The sequence below is a fragment of the Vespa crabro genome, chromosome 10 (assembly GCF_910589235.1).
Source record: "Vespa crabro chromosome 10, iyVesCrab1.2, whole genome shotgun sequence".
Lineage (NCBI taxonomy): Eukaryota > Metazoa > Arthropoda > Insecta > Hymenoptera > Vespidae > Vespa > Vespa crabro.
Genome location: NC_060964.1, coordinates 8566664 through 8579279, shown reverse-complemented (window position 1 = coordinate 8579279; position 12616 = coordinate 8566664). Strand labels below are relative to the sequence as shown.

Sequence of the window (12616 nt, the reverse complement as noted above, 5' to 3'; positions counted from 1 at the left end):
GCCCGCTCCTTTAAAATATATTCTACGTTTTCCAACCTCCGAGTCTCTCAATGCGTTTCTATCCTGCTGTCCCTAAAGCGTCAGTATTTGAATAATGACGTTCTTTCGAGATATCTCGAAACGTTTCATCGTTCCTCGAGCCATTCATTCGAATTATCTCGAAGGGAATAAAACAGAAAATAATATTTATTTCTCTTCGTTTCATTGGCAAACGCACAAGAGTCTTAATTGCAAGTTTACTCGCGTAAAGAGCTCGCGTGCAAAGGAGTTGTTCTCGTATACATACGATATAGCAGCATAAACGACGACCTTTTATTATCTCTCGGTGTGCCGCACGAGTCTAACTCCTTGAATAGCGAAAGCCGTCCGATGGAGCGTTTAATTACCGCTTATCGAGTGAATCGGTGCGACTGGTATGTGCAAGTTAATGCAATCTCGATTATTACGTAGGCAACGAACAATGTATAATCGCACATCGTAAAGACGTCTAAATCCCAAAGCTACGAACCGATATTACGCATTTACTAATCGTTAGAGATCATTTTATTCTTTACATTTAGATCGGCAATTTATGCTACGTCGTCAAATCGCGAACGCGCAAAAGGGTTAAACAGAGAATGACGTATCGGCTTTCCTTTTATCTGCAGAACAAGTTGATAAGATATCGCGCAAAAAATGTCGAGCCAGTGGTCGTTTCTGCGCTAAACTATGCGACATTTTGAAACCGAACAAACATCTCGTTTCTCTTTTCCTTTTTTTCACCTTCTATGGTTCTTCATCAAATAAGACTATGAATGAATCCATTGATCTCACTGGGTTGCTTCCTGCCCACGTAGATAAGACTTTTTACCTCTAATGTAATCGACTATAAAAAGCAAAAAAGGAACATCCATATTCGGTTGTTTGACTTGCGTTGCGTCACATAGAGCACAGACTCGAGTAGTCTCTGTAAATCGAGATTTACAAGATTAACTCTCGACGTCCCAACGATAATTCCCACTTTTAGGTTTTCTTTCCTTTTCTTTTTTTTTCCTTTTCTATGCTAATGCAAAGGCAAATTCAGATTTACGATTGTCCACGTCAAGCTATAATGAAAAAAGCAAACGAGTTCGTTTCTTTCTTCTTTTTTTCTTTTCGAAAATGAAAATCATCTCGATGATAAAACGTTAAAGGAATATCGATTTTACGATCGAAATATTTTGACAGGGCGATCTATATTTTGACAGGGGGAAGAAAAACAAATAACAAAAGAGTGTGTGTGTGTGTGTGTGTGTGTGTGTGTGAGGGGGGAGGGTAAACTCGCTTTTGGCTGCATGATCAAAACGAGCTTCCACGAATCGTCCCTGCATTCCTAGAAATACTTTTTCTTTTTTCATGTTTTGTCTTATCGATAAGTGTTAATCGGATAAACGTTCGAGTTTTATCGTCGTATCGTGCTTCGAAGAAAGAATTAATTTTTACGCGTTAAGAAACAAATAATCGCGGAGAAAAGCAACGATTATTGTTGCGAGATAATATATTACTTACTTGAAAAAATGCATAATAGCGCGGCTTGATTAAAAAGAAATAAACAGGTTCGATGGTATCAGATTCGCGATATATCCTGGGTGTCGAGTGACCCTTTAAAGAGTGCTACACGAACGTTAGAAACAATGACGAGGAGCGAATGACACCGTAGATTTGATTAGAGCACTTAACCGACCACCGCCCGATATAATGTATCTATGTATACACGCGAGTGTTTCTAGTCGATGAAAAGCACGTAATACGATTGTAAGACACGTATGGCAAATTCTTCGAGCGTGACGTTTCATGAAGCAGTACCCCCCTACCCGCTCACCATCTTTTACTATCTCTTATCGCATCGATTGTACGAATTTTTGCCATTTCGATCTTCGCGAAGAGCAAAAAACGACGACTTTGATCGTGAATCGCTATTCACATCAAGGACACATATTGCACCTACATGCGTCGAATAAAAAAAGGCTTTATTTTAGACTTTATTCTGTTTTACAAAAGAGAAAATTCTCTTCTCCGTTATCTCTCCGTGACGACGACGGGTATTAAGTACAGGTGTGGTCGTTACGAAATCTTCCTTCGAAGTCGGTTCTTAATCTCCGATCGGTCTTAGAATCGACGATATAACGAACTAATCCTATTATTTTACGAAAAGAAAGAAAAATTAAAGTTTTAACGTGCGAGCGATAAAGAAGAGGATCAAGTTTGATTTTCTTGTAGAAATTATCAGTTTATCGGTCATATCGGCAACGATAGAAAAAGAAAAAGATTTACCGTAATAAGTGTAATAATTATTGTAAGCCATCTTGACGATCCGAAGGCTGCTTAACGTGGTAGCTCAAAAAACTTTCTCGTACGTTCCCATTCGAAGAAATATCATCGACGATCTTTTCGGTACGACCGTAAAAGGCTTAGAGAGAACGAACTTTATGCCACGACGAACGGTAACGCGCAACTGGTTCGTTGGCAGCCAAAGACCACCGACTGACAATACTCTTATCACGGATAGGACTATGTAACGCGTGTGCGCGAGTATGCGTATATCGCCATTCAAAAGAATCACGTACCTATGTGCAACGAGCATTGGCGTGGGACAAATCGTTGGATAATGTCCGAGAAATTAAAATAGAAATATTTCACGTGTTATCGCGTACGTATGCATATATAGGGAGACGATGCAATAAGCTCGTTTAACGAATTTCACGTTGTCAACGCTTATTTAAAAGATTAACAATCTTCGTTTTGCCTATTAAATACAGCGCACTCGTAGCACGTGCGCTTTTTATCACTGCATTTTCTTACTTTAATGCGATCGAACAAAAAAGCAAAGCGATTCACGACCCCGCTCATATATTTCGAACTTTTCTTTTTATCTTTTTTCTTCTTCTTCTTCTTCTTTTTTCTCTTTATCGCGGAAATACGTGGGACGACTCTATATAGTCCAATCGTCGAGTCTGTAACTGGTTTAATTCGATTCTCTCGACGAGACGACGCTTTAAAGACTAGCGCAGCACGCTAAACTCGATCAATGACGAATCTATAAATGAGAGAGGAAGAAACTTTTTCCGACGAAAAATAGAGGAAGAGGAGGTCCAAACGGCGATCGATCGATATAAACAGCCGAATAAATTAGCATTACATTATCTTTCGTCGATAGCGTCGTCGTTGACAATGATAAATGTATAGTCCGGAATATCGGGTCGTAGCGAAAAGAAGAGAGATTTCTCGTTTCCTTGTATATCTTCTTTTCTTTTTTTTTTTTTTTTTTTTTCCTGAATCGTGGAATATCCCAGGTCAGTGAAGCAGAACGTCGACTGGAAGCACATTCGTAGATAAACTCTAGTAGAAGTACATGTTTGGCGCCACGTGTATTACGTCTCGACGGACGAATGATAATGAGGAGCGAATAGCCGAAGAAAGACGAGCTTAGAATTTAGATTAATTTACATTAAAAAAGTTCTAAGTACGTACTCGTGATCGAAACTTGAAAATAGTTTTCTCCGGATCCAAGTGCTAGATTTTTACTCGTTCGTAATGTTTAATTTCGACGATGGCAGGAAATTAAAGAAACGAGCCTTTCTAATAGCTAGATTATTAAGTATACTTTACAGGTTTGTTCGTTCAGCCTCTTTAACGAGTGCAATAATAATGACAAGGTATTCGCAACGCTTACATTCCTTGCTACGAAATGATAAATCTAAATGGCACGTTAATTAGAAATTAAACGCGAGAATCGCGGTTATATTCATTATTAGGTGCGCGTAAGCGCCTTAATGAAAATTACGAAAGTGTACCATTAATTATGGAGCTAATTAACGTTAGAACAGATCTCTCTCTCTCTCTCTCTCTCTGCCTCCTTATCGCATCGCATTAATACGATTGGTACATCGAAATGGACTCGGCGTATCGGACGGTGTCGATTAAATTTCGAGAGAATTGTCAACGAACGAACGGCGTCTGTATCTTCTTTCGATAATCTCGTCCTCGAAAACTTGTCGACTCCAGCCAGCTCGATTCTTCGTTATTTCTAATAATTCACAATTTGTACGCTGGAGAAGAAATTCGAAAAGAAATTGAACAAATACACGCTCGAACTTTCCAATTCTTTTCTAGGTCGCGTTCGTTGCCGATAAATGCCGTTCAAACGAGGTAACATTGTTGCCGCGAGGAAGTGCGAAATTACACCGGAAATACGGTGAACGCATCGAAAAAGACGAGTGAAAGAGAAACGAAAAGACCGCACCGGTGCGGCCGTCAAAGCGAAATAGGAGCCGTATTATTATCGGCGTTCGCATCAATTCCAGTCCTGTAGTACGATGCGCGATACACTGGATAGAAGAGGAGACTAACAATAAGTAATCTCTCTCTCTCTCTCTCTCCTCCCCCGTGTATACGAGCTCTTTCTGTTGACATTGATATCACGGGCAAACATCGTTCGTTCGGCCGCGCGCACACGCAGAGAGACAAACATCTGCGCGCGATAGAGAGGAAATGGGGGGACAAACATGCTCTGGGTATGCCTTGCAAGTTCAAAACGTATGACGACACGTCTATATTTGGCTTGGAACCGACATTCCATCTACATATCTGGCATACGTATACGTACATGTATCTAGCTCTTTTTCTTTTACCATATATCTGTCGCAACCTTCGCCGATACGAGTTTTTCGAGAAACTTTCGTCCTAGATCGTAAGCGAATAGAAAAAATTAACGTTCCTGTGTCCTTCGCGTGGAACAAGATTTTTGACGAAAAATCTCTGGCTGATTTCTCTCGCGTTCTTGATAAAAAAAAAAGAAAAAAAAAACAAAGGATCGTTCTGTCTCTCTGTTTTCCCGAAAGGCTCGTAAAAGACCGGAGGAAAAGTTAAAGGTAAGCGATCGATCGATCAACGTCCCAGAGGTTATTCGCAGTGTCGAGTCACAGTGTCCTCTCTAGCGCGAATAATAAGAGAAGTCGAGCGTGCCTTGAAACATCCAGTATGAGAAACTGATTAATGAAGCGTGCGATATAATCGACTAAGAGAGAGGATGAGGAAGGGTTAAGGGACAACTCGAGAATCGAACGTTGTTAGAGCTCGAAACGATGTTGCGAACGAAAAGGATGAATCCTGCCGTCGTCGACTCGAATGAAGAAGAATCAACACCTCCGGTGCTGTCGTCGCGTACCAGCGTGAAATTAATATTCAGCTTTCACCTCAGTGCTCGTCCATCACTTCGTAAAATGTAATTATTACGGTCGATACTCCTGGCTCTGGCTTTTCATCGCTCGAAAGCAAGAGGCTATTCCGTAGTCGTTGCAATTTCCGAGCCGATAGTTGCTTGCGACATCTTCTCTACGATCGGGATTTCTCGTATAATCCAAAACAAAAAGATGTTCGCTTAAGATACGATACGATCTCGTTCCGTCGGATTAATGCGCGTAGCGTTAAGGACGATTCGGTCAAACAATATTGACTTACTGTACCTTACGTAATACGATTTCTTTATCGCTTTAACGTTAACGATTATTTTATGGGAAAAGAGAAGAATATTCTATATTTTGGCGCAACGAGGACGACGAACGTAACAGTTTTCCTCGTAATTTGCTCCAAATCTCTGGTCAGCTTGGCGCAGATGGTTCGCGATCGTTCGAAAAATGAAACGAAACCATACGCGTGTCGTCCGTACCCGGACGTGACCACGATCTTAATATGCCGCGTTTCTAAGAGTTCGACGATTTATTTCCTCGTTTCGCGAGTTACACGTGTAAATTCGAATCTCAGCGAATTCCCAGCACACGACGAATTTGAATTTTAATACTTATTTCCGCAGCGAGATTCTTAAAGTTTACTCGAGCGCGCCTTTTAATGCGCTTTTAATCGCTTTGCGGAGGCCCCGAGAGAATGGGAAATATATGAAAAAGTTGAGAGAGTAATCCGACGTAACGTTTGCACAAACGACTCGTTTATTACTGACCTCGTAATCTTTGAGTGCCGCGGGCGTACATTTAAGTAACAACGATCCCGCTGTTCAACTGCAGGAAAACGCTTATTACGATTGCCGATAAGAAGAAAAGAAGAAAAAAGAAAAGGAGAAAGAAAAAAAAGCATTTTGTCTCGCGGGATTTTCACGATAATTTTTCTTCACTTTTTTTACTCGTGTTAAATTAATGACACCGGCTGTGATCTATTTGCCTTGTCATTCAGCGACAATGTGACAGCGGCAAAACGATGTCCTTATCTCTTATAACGATATGAACGAAGCTCGAGCGACGAGAGGAGCGAGGGAGGAGAAACTTTCAATTAGTAGTAAAAACACAAATAATCTTACAATCGAAAGTGCCAAGCTCAAACGATTGATAAAGAAAAAAAGGAAAAAAAAGGAACGAACGAGCTAAAAAATGTTACACGGTCTTTCGAATTAAACGCTTATATTTGATTGACTCGCTTTCGGTTCCAAAGTAAAACCTATATACTATGTATACCTATGCGCGATGTATCTACGTACATACCATGTGTATATCTAACGAAAGAAACAGAGTGTATCAAGATAGATAAATTACATGAAATAGCGGAGGAGTAGTGAAGCATGACAGGTCATTTACATCGGGGCCCAATAATTTATTTGAAAACGGGCGTTAAGACACAGATAAGGCGCAGGGCCGAACGTGTAAAGTTGCGCGATACAATGAGTTAAAGAAGAAAGAGTCAAAGGAACGAAGCGAGAAACGGCGCTATTTATACGATTAAAAAATGGCTTTAAGTCGTGTTTAATGTGCCTGCAAATGAAAAAATGACGATTACCAAAAAGAAGGAAAATACAAATGATCGCGTAATCTAGGACTGACGTAACCGTTTAAAAAAATCCACGCCTCGATTTGTGTCATCTATACCGTCTAACTCAATCGGATGAGTAATAATACATTGTTATACAAAAACGCGGAAACGATGGTACGCGTTATGCGATTTGCAAAGTTTACCGGGTCGAAAATAAATCATTTCTGGATCGGACCGAAAGCTCGCAAGTCGTTTCCCATCGATTTCGCTCGGACGATAATCGCTGTGCTTAATTACTGCAACGAATGCGGCATATTACGCCGCCACACCGTGCGAATGAATCATTCTGCGCTCTGCGCGCTCTTCCGTGCACATCTTAAGAATGCGGAATAGCGACTTTCACGAAATACGATTGGGCAACGAATCGCAGGTTGTGAGAGTCGTATTGTTTAAAAGCGGGGTTAAGAATGGATATTCATGGCTTGCGCCGAGCTCTCCCCCTTTCATTCGTTCGAAGGAAACATAAAAAAAAAAAAAAAAAAAAAGAAGAAGAAGAGAAAGACGATCAAAGGAGAAGATCTTCTCCACGGGGTTTGAACGGGAACTAAATCTTGCAGGGAAAAGGGAAGCAACGTTTTGAAATAGTGGTAATTTTTCGAACGAAACACGTTGCAATAAAAAGAAGGAATAAAAAAGGAGAGTGAGGGAGGGAGAGATTATTATATGCGTTACGATCGCGTCGACGTATCTCCGTGCGGCATCTTAAACGCTCGGCAAACGCCCTTTGTAAATTTCGCCTTAATGGCCTTTATACTCCCACGTGCCACATTCGGCCTCTTCCATCTTTCCATTATAAGCCGCCGAGGGAACACGTTCGTTTCGTTTCGTTTCGCGTTCACCCGCGAAATTCGTCCCGCCGGATATGAATACAATGGAGGTGGCCCGGAGCGCGAGGCGGCAAATTCAAATGACGCTTCAACGAGCCATCTCTCATTTTCTAAGAAAACTCATTTACGAAAGACACATGAATAATAATGGTAAAAAGGTAGTTGACGTAATTGGGCGGGGGGGGGGACCATTTTTCGTTTATTTATTATTTACAAGGTGTAAAAAAAGCTCTTATCATGTCGCGCTCGCAATTTGAAAAGATTCACGATCAGTAAGCGAGATGATCCGTCTTGACTTTTGCGAGGAGATGAATTCGATTACGTTTCGCCAAGAGAGCTGTGCCTCGCATACTCTCGTAATGGACCTTTAAACGAGCCTCGACGACGTTACTCTCCGTAACCGTACTTAGAGAGAGAGAGAGAGAGAGAGAGAGAGAGAGAGAGAGAGAGAGGAGGACGGCTTGCTTAGCTCTTAGGAGTGAAAGTGGCGAATCCTTCGAAAGATCGTATCTATCGTCCAAGGAGAATTCTCCTCACGGAGGAACGACGGTCGGTCGGTCCATCGAGTCGCGGTCGACGATACGCGGTGGTAATCCGTGTGCTTCTACGAGAGAATTATCCACCGAGTTATATCTATCGATAGTCGCGAATCTACTCGAAGCGAAATAAAAGGAAAAGTTGTACGCTAGGAAAAGAAAAGAAAATTGACGGATATTATCCCAAAGACATTTGCTAGATGATTATACGAAAGCGAAGGCACCTGTTTACCTACACTCTCCCTCTCTTCTTCTTACAACTCAAAGGAGAGAAAGAAAGACGAGTTTCTCGAGATAGAACACCTGTTTCTATTTCTCTTTTTGTTCTCTAGCCCGCTCTCTTGCGCTAATGAATCGGATTCGTCCCGGTCCCTCCCGAGGGGGGGAGTGGGACGCGCGAGCTCTCACGTTCCCCGCATTATAATGCATTCGACGATAGTTCTCGTCTCGTGACGTCACGAACGGGCTAGAAAGTCGATGAGAAAAATCGAAATTCCAGCGTGTGTCCTCGCGGCATAGGTTCTCACCGTGACGCGCGTTCTTAACGGTGGCTTTTCAATGCGCTTCGCACCGAAAACGCTAACGATTAGCTTTTCGTTTCCAAAGAAACGAAAGATCTTCTACTTTGAGGACAACGACGACGACGGTAGCGCTAGCTCGTTGCTTCGCAAACTCTCCTTTCGTCTCGAGTTATCTCTTTCCTCTTCTCGTTTCTCCTTTTATCTTCCCTAATTTGACGTCGTCAAATTGAAGCACCGATTATCCGTACCGAGTTTATTCGTAAGTACCGATTATTCGTAACCGCTGACCGTAAACCACGAACGTTTTCGAAGCGAGAAAGAGAAGACGGGAACGAAAGAAAGGCGATCCGTTATAGCGAGAAGAAGAGAGAGAGAGAGAGAATCCAAACGATCTCAAATTTTCTCGCGGAAATTCTAAATCGTTCGGTCGAATTGAGTGGGTTCATTCTCTTACTTCGAAAGACAAAGTTCGTACGCGACAATTAACGCGGAATCTCTTTTAGTTTAATAAAAGTTTGGACGGATTTAAAGGAACTTTTATTTACCATCGACCGTTGTCGTTTTCTTATCGACCCCTCCCCTATAACGGTAGATATTTGCACCATTCGGTTCGATCTTTTAAAAAAAGCAAGGCCTCGTTGTTTATTAGCAACGTTTCGGTATATCGACGTAGCGCAAATCGCGTGTACAGTTACGAGCGACACAGATACCGTCGTGTACGAAACTTGCCTCGTCTCGAACCGACCGAGTACGTAGTACAAGCGAGTATATATGCAAGCGAGCGAAAAAGAAAGAGAGATACGGGATGCCTCGCTCGCTCATAATTCGCCATAAATTCAATTATTACGAGATAGAATAGATAACCTATCGGCCGAGTAAATATACTCCTCCGTGACTCTTTTGCGCAATAAGCCAAGCGATCTTTTTCCAAGCTCATTGCCATTTGCGAAAACAAGAGGAAGTTCGCGAGCGTTTCTTCGAAGAGATCATCGCGATAACTAATAATAGAAATGATTTGATTCGAGCTAGGAAAAAAAAGGAAACGTCTTTTTGCGAACCTTGGACGACTAAGAGTCCCTCTAAATAAAAATCCCTTTTGGCATATCGTTCTAAGTCAGTGCACCGCTTCGACGTTGCTTTTCGTTGCTTTTTTTTCTTTTCCCTTTTCCAAAAATGAACTATATTAAAAATCATTCTAGAGTGTAAGCCTAGAGAAAAGAGCCTCCTCTCTTTTCGAGGAGGACTCGCGCTTTTCTCGCCGAGGCACGTAAATCGCGGATACGACGGATGTCGTAACCCGAGTCGCCAGTGTTCGTTGCTCCCGCTGACTCCCAGGACTTGGCAAGGATCTCTCTTTCGATTCGCTTCGACGACGGTGAGAACGGAAAGAATGAGATATAAAAAGAAGGAATGCGCGCGCACGCGCATCAGAGAGAGAGAGAGAGAGACAATAAGAAGAAGGAGACACCATGACCGCATACGTACGAGTTCCAAGAGCGGTCCAGCGACTTCGAAGCGGCAGCTCGATGCGCGCGAGCGTGCATTCGTGATCCTGTAGTTTATCCTTCGTACGCGTCTAAGACGCGACACGACTTTACTACTTGGCTCGGTCTGTGCCTCGAGAAAAAAAGAAAGGTCCATTGAGAGAGAGAGAGAGAGTTACGCTCCTCGTCCGACTCCAATGACACCCCCCCGGAGGGCCTTATTAGTCCCTCCCCTTTCTCTCTCTCTCTCTCTCTCTCTCGTATCACTTTCCGTTAGTTCTCGCATAGATAAATACGTAAGCTATATCTTATTATACCAGGGTATAATACCTACTTACGTATATTTCGTATATTTTGCGTTTCTGATACTTTTCGACCGGCTGGTGAGACTCTCCGTGCTCGCGGAGTAATAAGATCTCGATTTCCGATCCGTGCATCTTCGGTCGGATCTCTTATTTTTCATTATTATTATTATTATTATCATTTATAAATGCAACATGCGGTAGGCACGCTCCTTCGAAAATTTTCGAGTAGAGAAACGATCCGCTTTCCAGGATCGAATTTTCGAATTCTCCGCCTAACGATCCAAACCAAACTAACGATCCAAATCGTAGGATCCAACGACATAGCGACTATTATCGACTATTTCAACGATGTGTACTCTTGATAAAGAGGTTTCAAAACGACCTTCTAAGTCGTTATCTCTCTTTAGAAAAATTCGTCTACATATGTCGTATAAGAGTACAAATCGTTATCGCTTTTTTCTTCTTTCTCGAAATTTCCATTGGAGAATGGATTAATTCGTGAGTCGAAAAGAAAAAAAAAGAAAGGAAATAAAGAAACACGATATTGGTCGGAGTGACGCGTCGGTGATTCTAGAAATGCGAATGTAACGTCAAAATTTCGCGATGCGATTAAGAAAAGGAAGAATGACGACGAGGAAGAAAGGAAAAATGAAAAAGGAAAAAAAAAACGGATAGACTTATAAACGCGAGAACGTACGTACGCACGTAGATATATACAACCTGTTTGAGAGCGATAAATTTCGAAGCGTGTACTTTCGACAAGGCACGTACGTACCTACTCCGATACGATTGTCGAATAAATCTCGAAAAGTTGCTCGTATCGTCGAAGGCGTGAAGAAATCTCTTATTACCGGTTAAGACACACGATCGCGAATTATACACAGCTCTCGGTCTGCTACGTACGTACGAATGAATGTATACGCGTGTGATTGTGTGTACCTGTATATGTATATATATATATATATATGTTTTTCCTTCCGCGTTTACGACTGCGTCGCGAGCTTCGTCCTTGCGAGAATCTCACGATAGAGAGAAAAAAAAGAGAGAGAACGCGGACACGCGCGTTTCGCGATTCGAATGGCGTAGAAGAGAGAGAAAGAGAGACTTTCGAAGGAGCGCCGAAGGAGAGGAAGGCCGAACACGTCGAATTCCATTGGGTATCGAGCGCGCGCGCGCGCTCACACACACACACACACACAACACTAACTCCAAGCAAAATCGTTTAACCCAAACTTACTTTTCCGCGAGAAATAAAAAAGTTCGCGTTGAAAATTGAAACGAAATCTTACCTTCGCTTCTCGTGCCTCGATCTTATCCGAAAAATCCGGTCCGTTGGCTTCCGAACGGAGAAGAAATCCTCGATAACCCAAAAACCGGTGGAGGCACTTGAAAGAAACACCAGCGTTTAAGACTTGATCTACCCGTGAGACGAAGAGAGATCGAGAGAGAGAGAGAGAGAGAGAGAGAGAGAAAGAAAGGATGGAGCAGACAGAGAGAGAGAGAGAGAGAGAGAGAAAAGAGAATTACTTCACAAATCCTCGTACGGCTTCTCTCGATCTTCACGTCCTTCCGAAAGATTTATCACGGCACTCGCGCACAGAATACGGAATACCGCTACTAAACTCGTTCGAAATAGGAGACGCACGAGGACGAATCCAGCGGTGGCAGCGGTGAACGACGCGCGTGCGTGCGGCGTGCGGCGTACGTCAATTTTCCTATCCGTTAGTGTGCTCGACCGTGCCCGAACTAAAGAGGTCTGCGCCAATGTCTCCGAGTCGCTTTCGTATTCGCCCGCTCGACCGACTTGCCATTCCCACTCCTCTCTTCCTGTCCGCTAAACTAAACTCCCCCACCTTTTTTCTCCCTTCCAACTTTTATATTTAACGGCGCGCGTTTCGATTATCAGTTGGCGCGCCATCTGTCGTCCACCCGAATCGACAGTTTCATTTTGATTTTATCTGAAATAAAATCAAAACGAATCATACGATTAATCGATCGATCCTTTTCATAAATACTCGAGCTCCCTGTGGTCGTTCGATCCAACGCGTACAAGAAATATCAATGAAAAGTTTATAGTAAGACTGTCTTGTTTTTCAACTTATTACGATT

At 42.5% G+C, this 12616-nt stretch overlaps 1 protein-coding gene across 6 annotated transcripts in view; it reads right to left on the bottom strand.

Moving 5' to 3' along the window:
- The window catches only part of LOC124427327 (spectrin alpha chain, non-erythrocytic 1), a 37328-nt gene extending 24876 nt beyond the window's left edge, over positions 1–12452 (bottom strand). For 2 of the 6 annotated variants that reach the window (XM_046970120.1, XM_046970123.1), the window contains exon 1: positions 2293–2491. In XM_046970120.1, coding sequence (XP_046826076.1) covers positions 2293–2323 — 31 coding nt within the window. In that variant the 5' untranslated portion in view covers positions 2324–2491. Of the gene's footprint in view, positions 1–2292; positions 2492–11796; positions 11978–12034 lie in introns of those variants that run through there. The other 4 variants (XM_046970121.1, XM_046970124.1, XM_046970125.1 and 1 more) reach the window with 3 other exon arrangements.
- Positions 12453–12616: the final 164 nt, after the last annotated feature.